Raw genomic sequence first — 22,414 nt, 5'->3', positions numbered from 1 at the left:
GTGGGTATTGGTTGATTAGAGGCAGAGTCTTTAGAGTTTATCAAGGTAGTTGCCCGACGTCCGCAACACTGATTTTCTCCCTTTGATGTTATTAGACTGTATTTAGTACATTTACAGAAATTTCGTTGTATTTTAGACCTTAGTAGATTGAACTGACTACCTTTATCTGAAATGATGGAAATTGGAATACCATGCAGACGAACAATCTCCCAGATATAAATCTATGCCAACCACTCCGAAGAATAAGTAGTACACACAGAAATGAAGTGTGCGGACTTGGTCAGCCGATCCATAATCACCCAAATAGCATCGAACTTTCTCAAAGTCTATTGGAACCCAACTACAAAGTCCATGGTGATCTGCTCCCACTTCCACTCCGGAATCTATATCTGCTAAAGCAACCCTCCCGGTTTCTGGTGCTCATACTTCACCTGCTGACAATTGAGGCAACGAGCTACAAATCCAACTATATCTTTCTTCATCTGCCTCCACCAATCATGCTTCCTCAAATCCTAATACACTTTTGCGGCACCCGGATAAATGGAATACCGCGAACTATGGGCCTCCTCTAGAATCAACTCTCAAAGCCCATCAACATTGGGTACACAAATCCAACCCTGCATCCTTAATACCCCGTCATCACCAATGGTCACATCTCTGCCATCATCATGCTGAACCTTGTCCTTGAGGACAAGCAAATGAGGGTCATCATACTGACGCTCCCTAATACGATCAAATAAGGAAGACCAAGACACCAGGCAAGCTAGAACCCGACTGGGCTCCGAAAGATCCAATCTCACAAACGAGCTGGCTAAGGCCTGAACATCCATCACCATAGGCCTCTCCAATGTTGGTAAATAAGCCAAACTCCCCAAACTCTCTGCCCGACGACTCAAGGCATCGGCCACCACATTGTCCTTGCCTGAGTGATACAAAATAGTGATATCATAGTCCTTCAGCAACTCTAACCACCTACACTGGCGCAAGTTTAGATCCTTTTGCTTGAACAGGTGTTGCAAGCTCTGATGATCAGTATAAATATCACAAGGAACCTCATACAAATAATGACACCAGATTTTCAGGGCTTGAACAATGGCAGCTAACTCAAGGTTGTGGACCGGATAATTATTCTCGTGAACCTTCAACTGTCTGGACGCGTAGGCAATGCCCTACCATCCTGCATCAAAATCGCTCCAAAGACAATCATCGAGGCATCACAATAGACAGTGTAAGACCCCAAACATATAGGCAATATCAAAATTAGGGTTGTAGTCAAAGCTGTCTTGAGCTTCTAAAAGCTTGCCTCATACTCTTCCATCCACTAGAACGGAGCACCCTTCTGGGTCAGTCTGGTCATAGGGGTTGTAATCGATGAAAACCCCTCCACAAAACAACGGTAATAACTCGTCAAACCAAGAAAACTGCGGATCTTTGTAACTGAGGATGGTCTGGGCCAACTCTGCACTACCTCTATTTTCTTCGGATCCACCTGAATACCCTTACTCGACACCACGTGGCCTAAGAATGCCACGGAATCCAACAAAAACTAACATTTTGAGAACTTAGCATATAACTTCTTTTCTCTCAAGGTCTAAAGCACTGTCCTCAGGTGCTGCTCATGATCTTCCCGACTCCAGGAATATACCAGAATATCATCAATAAAGACAATGACGAACGAGTCAAGATACGGCCGAAACACATTGTGCATCAAATGCATAAAGGTTGATGGGGCATTGGTCAGCCCAAATGACATAACAAGGAACTCGTAATGACCATACCTAGTCCTGAAAGCAGTCTTCGGGATATCTGGCTCTCGAATCTTCAACTGATGGTAACCTGAGCACAAGTCAATCTGAGAAAACACCCATGCGCCCTGAAGCTGGTCAAATAGATCATCAATACGAGGCAAAGGATAACGGTTCTTCATTGTAACTTTGTTCATCTGGCGATAATCAATACACATACGCATAGAACCATTCTTTTTCTTCACAAACAAGACAGGAGCACCCCAAGGTGATACACTGGGCCTAATAAAACCCTTATCAAGCAATTCCTGTAATTGATCCTTCAACCCCTTCAACTCAGGAGGATCCATACGATATGGAGGAATAGAAATGAGCTAAGTACCCAGCAACAGATCAATGCCAAAATCAATATCTCTATCAGGCGTCATGCCCGGAAGATCAGCTGGAAACACATCAGGAAAATCCCGTACGACTGGGATTGAATCAACTGAAGGGGTATCAACACTGACATTTCTCACATAAGCTAAATACGCGTCGCACCCCTTCTTAACCATTCGCTGAGCCTTATGGAAAGAAATAACTCTACTGGGAGTGTGATCTAAGGTACCCCTCCACTCAACATGCAGTACAACTGGCATAGCCAGTATCACGATTTTAGCGTGACAATCAAGAATAGCATAATGGGGATACAACCAGTTTATGCCCAAGATAATATCAAAATCTACCATGCTGAGTAACAATAAATCGGCTCTGGTCTCAAAACCACTAAGAGAAACCAAACACGACCGATAAACGCGGTCCACAACATGGGAATATCCCACAAGAGTAGAAACATAAATAGGGGAACTCAAAGAATCCCGAGGTACACCCAAATGCGGAGCAAATTAAGAGGACACATAAGAGTAAGTGGATCCTAGATGGAATAGAACCGATGCATCTCTGTGACAAACCAGTATAATACCTTTGATGATAGAATCGGAGGCAACAGCCTCAGTACGGGCAGTAAAGGCATAGTATCAGGCCTGGAATCCGCCTCTAGGGCGACCTCTACCTCCCCGACCTCCACCTCTAGCTGGATGAGCAGGTGAAGTAACAACTAGAGCTGTAACCATAGCTTTAGAACTTTGCGGGGCATGCTGTGGCTGAGAAGTCTGTGGAGGTGCACTCCTCCCAAGTCTAGGGAAATCCCACACCACATGGCATGTGTCACCACACTCAAAACAAGCTCTGGGAGGACGTGGCGGTTGTGACTGGCTCGGGCCAGGTCTGCTGGACTGACCTCTAAAAGCACCCCGCGTAGGAGGCGCGCTAGATACCGGAGGTACATAATAAGGCTTCTGAGGCCTAGAAGGAGATGGAATACCACTGACTGCTAGAAGAGCTGAATGAACAGGGCGACTCATATAACCCCTACCATGACGACCTGCAGCTGGGGCAGAGGCACCAGAATAATGGCCCGACTCTCGAGACCTATTGACCTCCCTCTCCTCTCTCTCCCAAGAATGCATACCCTCAATCCTCCTAGCAATTCTCACCACCTGTTGATAAGAAATATCCATCTCTAACTCACGATCAATGCTAGACCTGATGCTGGGAATACGCCCCTCAATAAACCGACGTACCCTCCCGCGAATAGTAGAAACCAAGGTTGGGGCATGTCTAACCAAACTGGTGTAACAGACAGCATACTCCGAGACAGTCATAGCACCCTAGCGCAAATGCCCAAACTCTGTGCGCCATGCGTCTTTGAGGCTCTGAGGAACGAACTCCTTCAGGAACATATCTGAAAACCGAGTCCAAGTCAGTGAAGCTGCCTCATCCGGACTGTCTAACTCATAGGTACGCCACCACTTATAGGCGACTCCTCGAAGCTGGAAGGCAGTGAAAGAAACCCCACTCAATCCTGATATACCTACAGTATGGAGGATACCGTGACATTCCTCCAGAAATTCCAAGGCATCATCTGAGGCTAACCCACTAAATACAGGAGGATCATACTTCTTGAATCTCTCAAGTCTCCATTGCTCATCCTCTGAAATCGCTGCCCTGTCCTCAGGCTAACCTAGGGCTGCAGGCAGTACAAGAATAACCTCGGGAACCTGATCCACATGCACTCGCTGCTCAGGAGTGTGGGTGGCAGGAGTCTGTGCTCCTACCCCAGCCTGAGATGTAGCTACAGCAAGGGGAGCAACACTGCCTGAGCCAAAGTGGTGTACATGATCATGAACTGTGCCAGAGTCTCCTGAATTGCTGGAGTAGTAGTAGCAGTAGGCATGGAAGGTGCCTAGACTCCTGCTGGGACTGCTGGTTATACATCGGTGGCAGCTCGCGTGGGTGCTCTGGCTGCACTGCGTGCGCGTCCTCGGCCTCTACCCTGGCCCCGACCTCTGATGGCTCTCGCAGGGGGCATGGGTGTCTGATCATCTCTGGTGGCACGTGTCCTCACCATCTGTGAGAGAATGGAAGATAGAGGTTTAGAATTGTGATGTCAAAAATCTCGCACAACAAGGAAATCAAATGAAGTGGAATTTTCCTAACAATTACGTATCCTCTTGTAGATAAGTACAGATGTCTCCGTACCGATCAACGAGACTCTAATAAATCGGCTTCTGATTCATGACTCCTATGAACCTAGAGCTCTGATACCAACTTGTCATGACCTTGGTTCGCCCTCCGTGAACCATCGTGATGGCACCTAGTCCCTACGACTAGGTCAGCCTAACAATGCGGAAAGCTAAATACTTTTCCCAAAACCCGGAATCTAATGATCGCAAGCCTTTGAATGTCTACAAGTATCTTACTCTAGAATATCTAACAACGGAAAGAAAATACAGAAGGGCTAATACTTAAAAGAGAGAGTAGAAAGGGACTCTTCGGTTTGCGAACGCGGCAGATATACCTCAGAGTCTCTACAAGCGCCTCGTTTCAAGCGTGATAAGTCTGAGTGGAGGCACCTGGATTAGCACATGAAAAACATGTACAGAAAGGGCATGAGTACACCCCAGCAATACTCAGTAAGTGCCAAGCCTAACCTCGGTCGGGTAGTGACGAGGGAGGTTAGGGCCCTACTGAGATTAAATAAAATATAAGGTGAAACAGTATAAGATAAAGCAGTACAGTTGAAAGATAAAAATAAGAATTAATACATGATAATAAGGATAACTACAACTGAAACAGAGGAAAAAAAACAATCACCAAGAATACCACTCTTCACAAAGATAATAACCGGGGATCTCTCAGTATCCCGAGGATCTCTTAGTACCCTCAATAAATGTCAGGGATCTCTTGGTATCCCGATGATCTCTTGGTATCCTCAATATATACTAGGGATCTCTTGATATCCCGAGGATCTCTTGGTATCCTCAAAACATTCTAGGGATCTCTTGGTATCCTCAATATACGTCTGGGGATCTCTCAGTATCCCGCAGCTCAGCTCCAATCATAAAATACGTACAGGGGATCTCCCGGGATGTCGTCTCATAGTCCCAAAGTAAAACACACATCAATAACACAAATAATACTCAATTAAACTCAATTTCGTACCAAAGTAAAACAAGTAATTTTAATCTAACATGCTTCACATAATACAAATAAGGCAGTTCAAGCAATAAGGCAATTAAACATGCTTCTCTAAGCTAACAACATGCTTACATTTCAAGTAGAATAAGCAGTAAAGGAAAACACAATTAAAGCTACTTTAGTGAAAATAGGATTTTCAATAATTAGCACAAGTACGCACTCGTCACCTCACGTACAAGGCATTTCAATTACCACAAATACCAAATCCTAAGGGGAATGTCTTCCATACAAGGTTAGGCAAGCCACTTACCTCGAACCAGCTCAAAATCAACCCGAAACCATGTTCTTGGCACGTGTACTCAACTCCAAATGGCCCAAATCTATTCAATTCAATTGCATAATGTAAATAACACTTCAAGTAACTAATTCTACAATTAAATTCTAAGCTAATACGCGAAATTATGTAAAATGACCAAAATGGCCCTCGGTCACATGTCTCGGAATCGGGTAAAATTTACATTTCCAGAATCCTCACACTCTCACGAGTTCAGTCATACCAAAAGTACCAAAATCGGACCTCAAATGATCCCTCAAATCATCACTCAAAGGTCTCTAATTAATCAAGCCCTCACCCCCAAATTACCACTAATTTTCCTTAAATTTTCATGTTTATAATGATAAAAATCACTCCAATAATGAGTTTAGGGACCAAAGACCATACCCCAATGAATTCCTCTGACAATCTCCCTTGAAAATGCTCCCCAAGGCTTCTTCCCGTTTGAAAGAGGTGAAAATAACTCAAATTTTGTGAAGGCAACTATTTATATATTCTGCCTAGTTAATCCACTTCTGCGGCTTTGGGACCGCACCTGCAGTCCCACTTCTGTGAGTATGTGGTCGCATCTGCTATATTTCACTTAAAACCCAACTTTCGCACCTGCGGTTAACCTTACGCAGATGCGGTGCCGCTTCTGCGGTAAGCTCCCGCTTCTGCGGTCCCTGCTGGCATCTCCACTTTCTGCTTCTGCGATGACTCTTCCGCTTCTGCGGCTCCGCACCTGTGGGACCCAATCGCAGGTGCGGTTATGACAAAGATCAGCAGCTTCAACTGTTTCAATCCACTTCCAATTCTTCCGACAATCCTCTGAAATCACCCCAAGGTCCCTGGGACCTCAACCAAAAATACGAACAAGTCCTATACCACTATTCAAACTTATATCAATACTCAAAACATCAACAACATCGAAATATCGAATTAACCATGGATTCAAGCCTAAGAACTCCAAAAGCTCTCAATTTACGCTTTCAATCAAAAAGTCTATCAAACCTCGTCTGAATGACCTGAAATTTTGCACACACGTCACATTCAACACTATGGAGCTATTCTAACTTCTGGTATTCCATTCCGACCCTCGGATCAAAATCTCACTATCGAACAAGAAATTTCAAAATTCGACTTTCGACATTTCAGGCCTAAATTAGCTACGGACCTCCAAAACATAATCCGAACACACCCCTAAGCCCAAAATCACCCAACGGAGCTAACGGAATCATCGGAATTCCATTCCGAGGCCATATTCACATTGTTCCGACTACGGTCAAATTTTCAAAACTTAAGCTCTCATTTAGGGACTAAGTGTCCCAAAACTCTCCGAAACTCAAAACCGAACATCCCGGCAAATCAAAATAGCAGAATTAAATACGGGGAAAGCTGTTAATAGGGAATCAAGGCATAAATTCTTAAAACGACCGGCCGGATCGTTACACACAACATCAAGACTTAAAGTTGCAACATCATCTCACCTTTGCTACACATTTTCTATAAATAGGCACTCATATTGTATTGTGAGAAAGAAGAGTCTTATGGGAGAAAACTACTCTTTGGTCTTTCTTTTGTCTTTAGACTCTTTGGTCTTTCTTTTGTCTTTAGTATTTTCTATTAGTTGTCTTTCTTTTAAAAGAATAATATTTCTTCATAAGTTCTTTGTTTTTAAATTAGTTTTTTCTTACTTCATAATGGAGTAATCTTTTCTTGTTGGGATAGTTGATGAAGCTTGTTATATATATTATAATACTATCTCAGTTAATACATCCTTGACTTGAAACTTTCTTTTTATACTTTGTACTATGCTGTAATAATAGTTTTAATTAATCATTATTATCACTTCTACATATTTTTATCTTTAAGTTATTTTTATATTGATTTTGTAATTCTCACGAAGCAAAATTGATATATAATAAACAATAATAAAATAATAGAGTGAGAGTAATTTTTAGTAAACTATTATTCCAAGTTCGTAATTTTGCTTGCCTTAGTTTTAATTCTCACGGAGGAATTGTTGTAGGCAAGATTATTGATTTTTTATTAAAAATGTTCTCACAAAGTTTTTACTACCTCTAAGCACAATTCAAGCAAGAAAAATATTTCAGTCTAATCGTCAATAGTTTTAACTCAATTAATCACATAACCTCACGAAGTGCTATTAATTGACTACTTCTTAGTGAACTAAATATAATTATATTAGCAATAAGCAATTATTCCGCAGAGAAATACTTGTAAAATTGAGATTTTATTTTAATATATTATCAAGTGAATTCATCGATTCCCAACTCTTTTAATTTATAAATCTTCCGAAAGTTCTTGGTTTTTGTTTAAGTAATTAACAAGCTTTAGACCTCACTCACTTTTTATCAAGTTGATTCTCTCAAATAGTAATTGAAATATTAAAAGCATGTATCATAGATGTTCCAATCTCTCTTGGACGATATCATAAATTATACTAGAATTTGACAAAGCACGAGTTGAAAAATCCTATACACATTGGCTTCGTCAAATTTTTGGCGCTGTTACCGGGGATTGGCATACATCTACTTTAGATTAAATATTTTTTTGCTAATTTGAGACCTTATTATTATTATTTATCTATTACTATCATCACTAATTAATAAGTAGTACTATAACTACTACTATCATATTAATATTATCGTTTTCTTTTTGTAATAACACTTTAAAAAGAACAAAAAACATATTAGTGCTTCTTCCTATTATTGCTATCATTAGCTTTCCTTCATTATATTTAGTATAATTATTATTAGTACTATCACCTGTTGTATCATTTTTTTTCTCATTGCTAATACTTCGACGTTTTTATTTTTATTTTTCAATATAGTTTGTTGCTACATATTATTATTTTCCTATCATTGTTTATCTATTATTATTTTTTATAATATAATAGTAGTAGTAGTACTTCTACAATGTTATTCTTATCACTATTATTCACTACTACAACTTTTGTTTATAATTAATAATACTATACTATGTCAATTCGTTATTAGTTAATAATAATACTATACTATCTCAATTCCTATCATTACTAGTGACGCTTACTTGTTAGTTTTATTGTTTTATATTTATTTTTATTTTTTATTAGACTAATTACTAGAATTATTATCTATAATATTGTGGTATTTATTTTTCTCACTAACTATCTATATTATCTTTGAATTATACTTTAGTTTAGTTATTAATTACTAGTACTACACTAGAAATTAATGTTTTTTTTACTTTCAAAATTTTAAGTAGTTTATTATCCGTTATTCTACAAAAGAATTGGCTAATTACGATCCTGGAATTGAAAGATATCTTTGATCGCGCAGGAAAGAACAAACATCGTCTTCTCAAGGAGCAGCTTGTAAAAAAATGAAAAATCGGCAAGCAGAGGACATTAACCCACTTGAGATCCTACCACCAGTCCATGTAGAGGAGCAATTTGATGAAGTGGCGCCAAGGCCAGCAAACAGAATCCTTAGGGATTATGTTAGACTTGATCGCTTCAACTATGAATCTAGTGTTAGGAAGCCACCAATGGCAGTCAACAACTTTGAAATTAGGACCGGCCTGATTCAGACAATTAAACAATCTTGTATCTTCACTGGTGATACAAGTGAAGACCCACACAGTCATTTAATTGATTTTCTAGAACTTACAGAAACTGCTAAGTACAATGGAGTACCCCCTAAAGCTATCAAGTTAAGGCTATTTCCTTTTTCTTTAAAAGGAGATGTCAAGACTTGGTTGCGAAGTCTGCCTCTAGGGTCCATTACGACATGGGACCAGCTGACTCGAAAATTTTTAAACAAATATTTTTCCCCTGCTACAACAACAAAGTTAAGACAAGACATATCTAATTTCTTGCAGACTGACACTGAGTCAGTTTATCAAGCTTAGGAAAGATTAAAAGCAATGTTAAGAAAATGCCCCCACCATGACATTCCTAAACAAATGCAATTGTACATTTTCTATCACGGATTAAAATCCTCTACTAGAAATGTGATAGATGCAGCTGCAGGAGGTTCTGTAATGGGAAAAACCACAGAGGAAGCATTGCAATTGTTGAATGAAATTTTTGAGAATGCTATCCAATGGCTATCTGAGCGTGTAATCATTAAAAAGGCTGCTATGGTAAATCAGGTTGATGCTTTAAATACGCTAACGCAACAGATTATTTCTTTGTCACAAAAATTTGAATCTTTTCTGGTGAATACATAACAATCAAACTGTGACAACCCGGCTAGTAGTTTCATGAGTTACCGCTCCATTTTCCCCATTTCTGTTTCTTATTGCTTTGTTTATCGGTTCTATATGTGATCGGATTGGTTGGCTCAGGTTTGGAAAGGTTTTGAGAAGGTTTGAGACACTTAGTCTCTTTTGAGGAAGCTTAAGTTGGAAAAGTCAACCGAATATTGACATATGTGTTAGAGGGCTCAGATGTGAGTTCCGATGGTTCGGATAGCTTTGGGAGGTAATTTGGGACTTAGGAGTGTGATCGGAATGTGTTTTGGAGGTCCGGAGTAGATTTAGGCTTGAATTGGCGAAATTGAATTTTTGGCCTTTTCCGGTTGTTAGGCGAGATTTTGATATAGGGGTCGGAATGGAGTTCCAAGAGTTGTAGTAGTTCCATTGTGTCATTAGGGATGTGTGTGCAAAATTTAATATCATTCGGACGTGGTTTGGTTGGTTTTTTATTTATCAAAAGCGTAATTTTGAAGATTTTGGAATTCTTAGGCATGAATCCGATGCGAATTTGGTGTTTTGATATTGTTTTAAGCATTATGAAGGTTGGAACAAGTTTGAATGATGTTATGGGATATGTTGGCATGATTGGTTGAGGTTTTGGGGGCCTCGGGTGAGTTTCGGGTGGTCAATCGGACCATTTCATGTTTTGGAAAAGTGCAGAAAACTGTTGTTCAGTGTTGCAGAGAAATGACCTTCGCGTTCGTGAGTAGGCCCTTGCGTTTGCAAAGGGTTAGCTGGTGAGGCTGAGATTTTAGCCTTCGCGTTCGCAAGGAAGGCTCCGCATTCGCAAAGGGATGGGGTTGTTGTGCATCGCGTTTGCAAGAGAGGCTCCGCGTTCGCGTAGAGGAAGTTGGGCAGCTGGGTTTGAGGTTGATTTGTTCATCGCGTTCGCGAGAAGGGGAGTGCGTTCGCGAAGGTTAGGCGAGGAACCATCGCATTCGCGAGGAACTGGACGCGTTCGCGTAAGAGAAAATTTGGTCAAATTTAGATTGTGCTTCGCGAACGCGAGGCATTGACCGCGTTCGCGAAGAAGGAATTGAGGCCTGGGCAGAATGTTTAACTAGTCATCTTGTCCGCGATTTTGGGGTTAACTTCCACCATTTTTGAGCTATTTTGGAGCTTTTTGAAGAGGATTGAAGAGGGATTCAAGGGGAAACACTTGGAGGTAAGATTTATGGACTTAATACTCGATTCTATTGTGAATTCAACCTAATTAATCATGGAATTTAAGCCTAATATTGAAGAACTAGGGTTTGTAATTGGAGGCCTAGAATTTAGGATTTGAGGGGTCGTTTGTGGTTGGATTTTGATGCTTTTGGTATGAATAAACTCGGGGAGTGATAAGGAGTCTATTGATGTAATTTTTATCAAAATTCGAGACGTGGGCCCGGGGGTCGGGTTTGGCCAATTTCGGGATTTGTGTTGTAATTTGATTTCTTTCGAGTGGGCTTTGTCCCTTAGCATATTTTGATAGTTTTACACTGATTTTGGTTAGATTTGGAGCATTCAGAGGCCTATTCGAGGGGCAAAGGCATCGCGAGCTAGAGATTTGGACAGGGTAGAGGTGAGTAATGATTGTAAATGTTGTCCTGAGGGTATGAAATCCTGGATTTGCACATCTTTGAGCTATATTGAGTTGACACACATGCTAGATGACGAGTGTGGGGTCGTGCACCGTTGGGGATTGTGACTTAGTCCATCCCGTATGACTATTTTACCACGTATTTGATTGAAAACTATTTGTTATTATCATGTTTTGGGCTGAATGCCATATTTGGGCCTCGTTCCAACTATTTGGATCCTTGGGGGATTTTTACTGATATTTCCTCACTGTTTTGACTTTGTACTTGTACTCAGTCATGCTATATTCTACTATTTTCATAACTCAGCCATGTTTACTCCACTTTAACACTTAAAATGATATTTTGGGCTGAGCATCATGTTTTACTGTTGCCCGAGTGGCTTGTGAGATTCTGACTGAGTAAGGTCGAGGGCCTATGTTGTAAGGAAACACTGGTTATGATTATGAGGCCGAGGGCCTGAGATTTGTACGCCACGAGGTGGCTTGTTGATATGAGGTCGAGAGCCTATGTGATTATGCCACAAGATGACTTGATATTTCTCTTGGGCCGTAAAGGGACCCTCCAGGAGTCTGCACACCCCCAGTGAGTGCGAGTACCCATTGTGATGTGAGATATAGCCCGAGGGGCTGGTGTTGTTTATGATATTGCCCGAGGGGCGGATTTTTGTTGACATTGTGCCGAGGGGCGGTTCTTTATGTGTTTATCTTTCCTAGTTGCCGATCACTTACTTGCTTAATTGTTAAAAAGGCATTTTTAAGAAGTTTAAACTGAGCTAAAGTGACTTCACATATTTTTATTGCTTCATTGTTTTTACTGGTTTTTACTGCTTCTTTATAGAATGTTGACGTGCCTTTGCATGTTTTCTTATTACTCAGTCTGCATTTATTACTATTACTCCCTGAGTTGGAGTACTCACTTTACTCCCTGCACCCTGTGTGCAGATTCAGGCGCATCTGGTCCTGCTTGTGAGGGTTGAGAATTGTCCAGCAGATTCCGGAGATTCACTAGGGAGCTACCCGGAGATTTTTGCATCCTAGTGCTTCTCCATATATCTTATTTCCTTCTATTTTAGTTATATAATAATGGAGTATACTCGTTCAGACTTGTAGTATTATTATAGATGCTCATGGCTGGTGACACCCCGATGTCGGGCTATGTCTACTCTCTCACAGATGGTGAGGACACATGCTACCACTCAGGATGGACGACCACCAGTGCCACTAGTTGTGGCCACTAGAGGCCGAGGACGCGGTCGTGGTCACGATAGGCGTAGGGGTGTGGCTCGCATAGCAGCTAAGGGAGAACATGCAGATCTACCAGCCACCCTAGTTCAGGATCAGGTCCCAGTTGTGGATACATTAGCAGCACTAGCTCAGGCACCAGCTGTGCCTATCATGATTCCGGGTCTTCAGGAGGCCTTGGCTTAGATTCTATCAGTTTGCACTGGCCTAGCTCAGGCAGTCTCAGTTACTACAGCCGCAGCCACTTCTCAGGTCGGGGGAGGCACTCAGACTCCCGCCGCTCGCACACTTGAGCAGGTCGTGTAGGGTCTTCAAATACTGGGGGCACATCTAGCCCAGCCAGTAGCAACTGCTCAAGACTATTTAGTTCCTGCCATGCCAGAGGACAAACAACATAGGTTGGAGAGGTTTGGTAGACTTCAGCCTCCGACTTTTAGTAATGCAGAGGGCGAGGATGCCCAGGGTTTCTTTGATAAATGTCAGAGGATGCTTCGTACAATGGGTATTCTAGAGACCAGTGGGGTCACTTTCACTACTTATCAGTTTTCTGGAGCTGCCATCACTTGGTGGGAGGCTTTTGAGAGGTGTAGGCCTGTTGGTGCAGCACCCCTTACTTGGCAGCAGTTCTCCGTTCTCTTTTTGGAGAAGTATGTGCCGCAGTCTCACAGAGAGGAGCTACATAGGCAGTTCGAGTGGTTACGTCAGGGAGAGATGACTGTGACGCGGTATGAGATGAGGTACTCTGAGTTATCTCGTCATGCGATTTGGTTGGTTTCGATAGATAAAGAGAGTATTAGGAGGTTTGTTGATGGCCTCACTTATCAGCTTCGTATTCTCATGACCAGAGAGAGGGTGACTGGTGCTACTTTCGAGGAGTTGTAGACATTGCTCGGGAGATTGAGTCAGTTCGTCGCCAGGAGCGAGAGGAGAGGGAGGCCAAGAGGCCTCGAGGATCTGGTAGTTATAGTGGAGCTCCTTCGAGAGGTCAGTTTTAGCACGGTAGAGGCCGTCCATTTAGACATGCTAAGCCAGCCCACCCAGGTTATCGTAGGGCGTCATCGGGTCATGGTTCTCACGGTTCTCATCAGGTCCAATCATCACTTACCCTTCTAGCTTAGAGTTTGTCTCGTGCTCCATCCACTTTGGGCTCTTCTATGCCAGGGGCATTTGCTAGTCATTCCGGTGCTAGGGGTTCCCTTCAATCCCGGTCTCCAGCACTTGGGAGTTGTTATGAGTATGGAGAGATGGGTCATATGTGGAGGCAGTGTCCTCGTCGTCTTGCAAGTTCATCTCAGTAGAAGAGCCAGCCATCGGCTTCAGCACCAGTTACTTCATCACCGCCCACCCACCCAGCTAGGGGTGGAGGTTAGTCATCTAGGGTCGCCCTAGAGGGCGAGGTCGATCAGGTGGCGGTCAGGCCTATTTCAATACACTTCCAGCTAGACCCAATGTTGTTATTACAGGTATTGTTTCAATCTACCACAGAGATGCCTTTGTATTATTTGATTCTGATTCCACCTTTTCTTATGTGTCATCATACTTTGCTTGTTATTTGGATACGCCCCGTAAGTCTTTTGTTTCACCTGTTCATGTATCTACCCCAGTGGGCGATACTGTTGTTGTAGACCATGTGTACCGGTCGTATGTGGTGACTATTAGGGGTCTGGAGACCCGAGTGGATCTTTTGTTATTGTGTATGGTAGATTTTGATGTTATTTTGGGCATGGATTGGCTATCTCCATATCGTGCTATTCTGGACTATCATGCTAAGATAGTGACATTGGCTATACCGGGTGTGCCACGGATTGAGTGGCGAGGTTTGACTGATTATGTTCCCAGTAAGGTAATCTCATTCTTGAAGGCCCAGCGTATGGTTGGGAAGGATTGTCTTTCGTATCTAGCCTTTGTGAGAGATGTCGGTGCAGAACTCACAGTATTGATTATGTTCCAGTTGTGAGGGAGTTTCCCGATGTATTTCCTGCAGACCTATCGGGCATGCCACCGGACAGGGATATTGATTTTGGTATTGACCTGGTGCCGAGCACTCAGTCTATCTCTATTCTGTCGTATCATATGGCACTAGTGGAGTTGAAAGAGTTAAAGGAGCAGCTTCAGGAACTCCTTGATAAGGGGTTCATTCGGCCTAGTGTGTCACCTTGGGGTGCGCCAGTTCTATTTATGAAGAAGAAGGATGACACTATGAGGATGTGCATTGATTATAGGCAGTTGAACAAAGTAACAGTTAAGAACAAGTATCCTTTGCCTCACATTGATGATTTATTCGACCAAGCTTCAGGGAGCGAGAGCGTTCTCCAAGATTGATCTTCGTTCAGGTTATCACTAGTTGAAGATTAGGGACTCGAATATTTTTAAGACAGCTTTCAGGACCCGATATGATCATTATGAGTTCTTGGTGATGTCTTTTGGGCTGACCAATGCCCCAGTAGCGTTCATTCATTTGATAAACAGCATGTTCCGGCCTTATCTCGACTCGTTTGTCATAGTCTTCATTGATGATATTCTGGTGTATTCGCGTATTGAAGAGGAGCACGCAGAGCATTTGAGAGTTGTGTTGCAGAGATTGAGGGAGGAGAAGCTTTATGCAAAATTCTCCAAGTGTGAGTTTTGGCTCATTTTAGTGGCTTTCTTGGGGCACGTGGTGTCCAGCGAGGGTATTCAGGTTGATCCAAAGAAGATAGAGGTGGTTCAGAGTTGGTTCAGACCGTCCTCAACCACAGAGATTTGCAGCTTTCTTGGTTTGATGGGTTATTATCACCGGTTTATTCAGGAATTCTCATCTATCGCATCGCCCTTGACCAAGTTGACCAAGAAAGGTTCTTCATTAGTATGGTCGGATGAGTGTGAGGAGAGCTTTCAGAAGATTAAGACAACCTTGATCACGGCTCTAGTGTTAGTTTTGCCATCAGCTTCAAGTTCATATACCGATGCTTCAAGAGTTGGTATTGGTTGTGTATTGATGCAGGAGGGTAAAGTTATTGTTTATGCTTCTCGTCAGTTGAAGCCCTATGAGAAGAACTACCCCATTCATGATTTGGAGTTGGTTGTCATTGTTCACGCGCTGAAGATTTGGAGGCATTACTTGTATGGTGTGTCTTCTGAGGTGTTTACTGATCATCGTAGCCTCCAGCACTTGTTCAAACAGAAGGATCTCAATTTAGGGTAGCGGAGATGGTTGGAGGTGCTAAAGGATTATGATATCACTATACTGTACCACCCTGGGAAGGCTAGTGTGGTGGCCGATGCTTTGAGCCGAAAGGCGGTAAGTATGGGGAGTTTGTCATATATTCTAGTTGGGGAGAGACCACTTGTGGTTGATATTCAGGCCTTGGCCAATCGGTTCGTGAGGTTAGATATTTCGGAGCCCAATCGAGTATTGGTTTTTGTGATTTCTTGGTCTTCCCTATATGATCGCATCAGAGAACGCCAGTATGATGATCCTCATTTGCTTGTCCTTAAGGATAAAGTTCAGCACGATGATGCTAGAGATGTGACCATTGGTGATGATGGGGTGTTGAGGACACATGGCCGGATATGTGTTCCCAATGTAGATAGGCTTCGGGAGGTGATTCTAGAAGAGGCCCATAGCTCGCGGTATTCCATTCATCCGGGTGCCGTGAAGATGTATCAGGATCTGAGACAGCATTATTGGTGGAGAAGAATGAAGAAAGACATTGTGGGATTTGTGGCTCGGTGTCTCAATTGTCAGTAGGTGAAATATGAGCATCAGAGATCGGGTGGCTTGCTTCAGCGGATGGATATTCCAGAGTGGAAGTGGGAGTGGATCACCATGGACTTTGTAGTTGGGCTCCCATGGACTTTGCTGAAGTTTGATGCTATTTGGGTGATTATGGATCGGCTGACCAAGTCTGTGAACTTCATTCCTGTGTGTACTACCTATTCTTCAGAGCAGTTGGCAGAGATCTATATCCGAGAGATTGTTCATTTGCATGGTGTCCTAGTTTTCATCATTTCAGATAGGGGCACTCAGTTCACTTCACAGTTTTGGAGGTCGGTGCAGCGAGAGTTGGGTACTCGGGTTAAGTTGAGCACGACTTTTCACCCTCATACGGACGGGCAGTCCTAGCGCACTATTCAGATATTGGAGGACATGTTGCGTACTTGTGTCATTGATTTTGGAGGTTCATGGGATCAGTTTCTACTGCTTGCAGAGTCTGCATATAACAACAGCTACCAGTCGAGTATTCAGATGGCTCCATATGAGGCTTTGTATGAGAGGCGGTGTAGATCTCTAGTTGGTTGGTTTGAGCCGGGTAAGGCTAGGCTATTGGGGACAGACTTGGTGTAGGATGCTTTAGAAAAGGTGAAGGTAATTCAGGAGAGGCTTCGTCTAGCGCAGTCGAGGCAAAAGAGTTATGCTGATAGGAAGGTTCGGGATGTGTCCTACATGGTTGGTGAGAAGGTTTTGTTGAAGGTTTCACCCATGAAGGGTGTTATGAGGTTTGGGAAGAAGGGTAAATTGAGTCATTGGTTCATTGGGCCTTTTGAGGTGCTTCGAAGGATTGGGGAAGTGGCTTATGAGCTTGCTTTGCCACCTAGCTTGTCGAGTGTGCATCCGGTATTTCATGTTTCTATGCTTCGGAAGTATATTGGGGACCCGTCTCATGTTCTGTATTTCAACACTGTTCAGTTGGATGGTGATTTGACTTATGATGTGGATCCAGCAGCTATTTTAGAGCGTCAGGTTCGAAAGTTGAGAACAAAGGATATAGCTTCAGTGAAAGTGCAGTGGAGAGGTCGGCCCATAGAGGAGGCTACCTGGGAGACAAAGCGGGAGATGCAGAGCAGATATCCTCACCTGTTTGAGGCTTTAGGTATGTTTCTTGACTCGTTAGAGGACGAACGTTTGTTTAAGATAGGGAGGATGTGACGACCCGGCCAGTCGTCTCATGATTTACCGCTCTGTTTCCCCATTTCTTCTTCTTATTACTTTGTTTATCGGTTCTATATGTAATCGGGTTGGTTGGATCGGGTTCGAAAAGGTTTTGAGAAGGTTTGAGACACTTAGTCTCTTTTGAGGAAGCTTAAGTTGGAAAAGTCAACCGGATGTTGACTTATGTGTTAGAGGGCTCGGATGTGAGTTCCGATGGTTCGGATAGCTTCGGGAGGTAATTTGGGACTTAGGAGCGTGATCGGAATGTGTTTTGGAGGTCCGGAGTAGATTTAGGCTTGAATTGGCGAAATTGGATTTTTGGCATTTTCCGGTTGATAGGCGAGATTTTGATATAGGGGTCAGAATGGAGATCCTGGAGTTGCAGTAGTTTCGTTGTGCCATTTGGGATGTGTGTGCAAAATTTCAAGTCATCCGGACGTGGTTTGGTTGGGGTTTTTACCAAAAGCGTAATTTAGTAGATTTTGAAATTCTTAGGCGTGAATCCGATGCGAATTTGGTGTTTTGATGTTGTTTTGAGCGTTCCGAAGGTTGGAACAAGTTCGAAAGATGTTATGGGATATTTTGGCATCATTGGTTGAGGTCCCGGGGGCCTCGGGTGAGTTTTGGGTGGTCAATCGGACCATTTCATACTTTGAAAAAGTGCAGAAAACTGTTGTTTAGTGTTGCAGAGAAATGACCTTCATGTTTGCGAGTAAGCCCTCACGTTCCTGATGGGTTAGCTGGTGAGGCTGAGATTTTAGCCTTCGCGTTCGCGAAGGGCTGGGTTTGTTGTGCATCGCGTTCGCGAGGGAGGCTCCACGTTCGCGTAGAGGAAGTTGGGCACGTTCGCGCACGAACGTATGTTTAAGTGGGGGAGGATGTAACGACCCGACCGGTCGTTTTGAACTTTTGCACTTTTCTTGCCAGTTCTCGAGCATGACTTGCCCCGTGTGATGTATTATGACTTATGTAAATCGTTGGTTTTGGTTTTCAGGGTAATCAGAATGAATTTGGAATAACAGTTCTCAGTTTGAAGCTTGAAATTTGAAAGGTTTGACCAAGATTTGACTGGTTGGTATATGATCGCGAATCAGAATTTTTATGATTTGGTTAGCTATGTTAGGTGATTTGGGACTTAAGAGCGTGATCGGAATGCATTTTAGAAATCCGTGGAAGGTTTTGGCTTGAATTGGCGAAATTGAGATTTCGGCGTTTTCCGGTTGATAAGTGAGATTTTGATATAGAGGTCGGAATGGAATTCCGAAAGTTGTAATAGTTCTGTTGTGACATTTGGGATATGTGTGCAAAATTTCAGGTCATTCGGACGTGGTTTGATTGGGCTTTTGATCAAAAGTAAAATTCGGAAGATTTTGGAATCCTAGGCTTGAATTTGATGTGATTTTGGTGTTTTAATATTGTTTTGAGTGTTCCGAAAGTTGGAACAAGTTTGAATAAGGTTATAGGATATGTTTGTGCTTTTGGTTGAGGTCCCGGGGGGCCTCGAGGTGATTTCGGATGGGTACCAGAAGGATTTGGAATTAAGTTTTGCAGCTGAAGCATTTGGTTCTGTCATAACCGCACCTGCGGTTGGAAGACCGCAGGTGCGATGATCGCAGAAGAGTAAGGTAGTTGCAGATGCGGCCAATGTGAAGTCATTCAGGAACAGCAGAAGCGGTGTCGCGGGCGAACCTGCGGTAGCGCAGGTGCGAGTATTTAACCGCAGATGCGGAAATAGGCAATTTAATGAAAACCGCAGATACGGTGGATTTGGTCGCAGAAGCGGAAAATGGACCGTAGGTGCGAAAATGCCTGGGTCAGAAAGTATAAAAGCTTCCCTTCGCAATTTTGAGTGGGTTTTCACCATATTTCATTCGGGAGAAGGCTTTGGAAAGCTAATTGAAGAGGGAATTCAAGAAGGTTTCATGGAAGTAAGATTTTTGGACCCTAAACTTGTTTCTATGATGAATTTTAACATTGTAAGCTTGAAATCTATGGGGAAATCAGTGCAAAAATGGGTAATTAGGGCTTGAGATTAAGAGATCTTTGAGTGGGGATTTGAGGGGGTCCGATTTTGATGTTCTTGATATGTATAGATTCGTGGGAGGATGAGGATTCTATTGATGTTAATTTTGCCGGATTCCGAGACGTAGGCCCGGGTGCCAGGTTTGAGCAATTTTAGGATTTTTGATATAAATTGGATATTTTCGAGTGGGCTTTGTTCCCTTAGCATATTTTAATGGTTATGTACTGATTGTGGCTAGATTTGGAGCATTCGGAGGTCGGTTCGTGAGGGCAAAGGCATCGCGGGCTAGAGTTTGGACCGGATCAAGGTGAGTAATGATTGTAAATGATGTACTAAGGGTATGAAACCTCGGATTGCACATCATTGTGCTATATTGAGGTGAGGCACACGCTAGATGACGAGCGTGAGGTCGTGCACTATTGGGGATTGTGACTTAGTCCGTCCCGAATGACTATTTTACCGCGTATTTGACTAAAAAATCTATTTTCTATCATAATGTTTTAGGCTGAATGCCATATTTGGGCTTCGTGCCAACTATTTGAACCCTTAAAGGATTTTATTGATATTTCCTCACTGTCTTGACTTTATACTTGAACTCAGTCATGCTATATTTCACTATTTTCATAACCCAGCCATATTTACTCTGTTTTAATATATCAAATGATATTTCAAATAATATTTTGGGCCGAAGGCCTGTGCTGTGAGGATACTTTTGGGTCGGGCTACATGCCGTAGCGGTGATACACTGATTATGATTATGAGGCCGAGGGCCTGAGATATGTACGCCATGAGGTCGCTTGTTAATATGAGGCCGAGAGCCTAGTGATGATGTCACGAGATGGCTTGATATTGCGCTTGGGCCGAAAAGGGCCCCTCCAGGAGTCTGCACACCCCCAGTGAGCGCGGGTACCCATTGTGATGTGAGATATAGCCCGTGGGGCCGGTATTGTTGATATTGTGCCCGAGGGGCAATCCTTTATGTGCTTACCTATCTTATTTGTCTGTTATTTACCTGTTTAATTGCGTATTTGTACCCGAGGGGTGGATTTTCTGTGCTTATCTGTTCTAATTGCTTTGCATTCAATTGCTTAACTGTTGAAAAGTCATTTTTAAAGAAGTTTAAACTGAGCTCAGATGCTTTAAGAGATTTCACAGCTTCATTGATTTCTTACTGGTTTTGTACTACTTCTATACAACATGTTGATGTACTTTTCGTGATTTCCTATCACTCAGTCTTTAGTTATGATTATTACTCACTGAGTTGGAGTACTCACTTTACTCCCTGCACCTTGTGTGAAGATTCAGGTATTTCTGCACCCGATAGTGGGTATTGGTTGATTAGAGGCAGAGTCTTTAGAGTTTAGCAAGGTAGCTGCCCGACGTCCGCAACACTGCTTTTCTCCCTTTGATGTTATTAGACTGTATTTAGTACATTTACAGAAATTTCGTTGTATTTTAGACCTTAGTAGATGTGAACTGACTACCTCTATCTGAAATGATGGAAATTGGAATACCATGCAGACGAACAATCTCCCGGATATAAATCTCTGCCAACCGCTCCGAAGAATAAGTAGTACACACAGAAATGAAGTGTGCGGACTTGGTCAGCCGATCCATAATCACCCAAATAGCATCGAACTTTCTCAAAGTCCATTGGAACCCAACTACAAAGTCCATGGTGATCTTCTCCCACTTCCACTCCGGAATCTCTATCTGCTAAAGCAACCCTCCCGGTTTCTGGTGCTCATACTTCTCCTGCTGACAATTGAGGCAACGAGCTACAAATCCAACTATATCTTTCTTCATCTGCCTCCACCAATCGTGCTGCCTCAAATCCTAATACATTTTTGCGGCACCCGAATAAATGGAATACCGCGAACTAGGGGCCTCCTCTAGAATCAACTCTCAAAGCCCATCAACATTGGGTACACAAATCCAACCCTGCATCATTAATACCCCGTCATCACCAATGGTCACATCTCTGCCATCATCATGCTGAACCTTGTCCTTGAGGACAAGCAAATGTAGGTCATCATACTGACGCTCCCTGATACGATCAAATAAGGAAGACCAAGAAACCACGCAAGCTAGAACCCGACTGGGCTCCGAAAGATCCAATCTCACAAACGAGCTGGCTAAGGCCTGAACATCCATCGCCATAGGCCTCTCCAATGTTGGTAAATAAGCCAAACTCCCAAACTCTCTGCCCGACGACTCAAGGCATCGGCCACCACATTGTCCTTGCCCGAGTGATAGAAAATAGTGATATCATAGTCCTTCAGCAACTCTAACCACCTACACTGGTGCAAGTTTAGATCCTTTTGCTTGAACAGGTGCTGCAAGCTCCGATGATCAGTATAAATATCACAAGGAACCTCATAAAAATAATGACACCAGATTTTCATGGCGTGAACAATGGCAGCTAACTCAAGGTTGTGGACCGGATAATTCTTCTCGTGAACCTTTAACTATCTGGACGCGTAGGCAATGCCCTACCGTCCTGCATCAAAATCGCTCCAAAGACAATCATCGAGGCATCACAATAGATAGTGTAAGACCCCAAACATATAGGCAATATCAAAATTGGGGTTGTAGTCAAAGCTGTCTTGAGCTTCTGAAAGCTCGCCTCACACTCTTCCATCCACTAGAACGGAGCACCCTTCTGGGTCAGTCTGGTCATAGGGGTTGTAATCGATGAAAACCCCTCCACAAAACAATGGTAATAACTCGTCAAACCAAGAAAACTACGGATCTTTGTAACTGAGGATGGTCTGGGCCAACTCTGCACTACCTCTATTTTCTTCGAATCCACCTG

The 22,414-nt window shown here is 42.9% G+C and overlaps 1 protein-coding gene and 1 non-coding gene across 2 annotated transcripts in view; one reads left to right on the top strand and one right to left on the bottom strand.

The window, feature by feature from the left end:
- Window positions 1-9,429: 9,429 nt before the first annotated feature.
- On the bottom strand, window positions 9,430-9,536 carry LOC142179744 (small nucleolar RNA R71). Its single transcript, XR_012708281.1, has one exon. It is a non-coding gene; the product is annotated as a small nucleolar RNA R71 (small nucleolar RNA).
- LOC142177482 (uncharacterized) overlaps window positions 9,508-22,414 on the top strand; it is a 54,709-nt gene continuing 41,802 nt past the window's right edge. Inside the window, exon 1 of the mRNA XM_075246379.1 lies at window positions 9,508-9,726. Coding sequence (XP_075102480.1) covers window positions 9,508-9,726 — 219 coding nt within the window. The remainder of the gene's footprint in view (window positions 9,727-22,414) is intronic.

The sequence above is a fragment of the Nicotiana tabacum genome, chromosome 3 (assembly GCF_000715075.1).
Source record: "Nicotiana tabacum cultivar K326 chromosome 3, ASM71507v2, whole genome shotgun sequence".
NCBI lineage: Eukaryota > Viridiplantae > Streptophyta > Magnoliopsida > Solanales > Solanaceae > Nicotiana > Nicotiana tabacum.
This window is presented reverse-complemented; position numbering and strand designations above follow the sequence as displayed.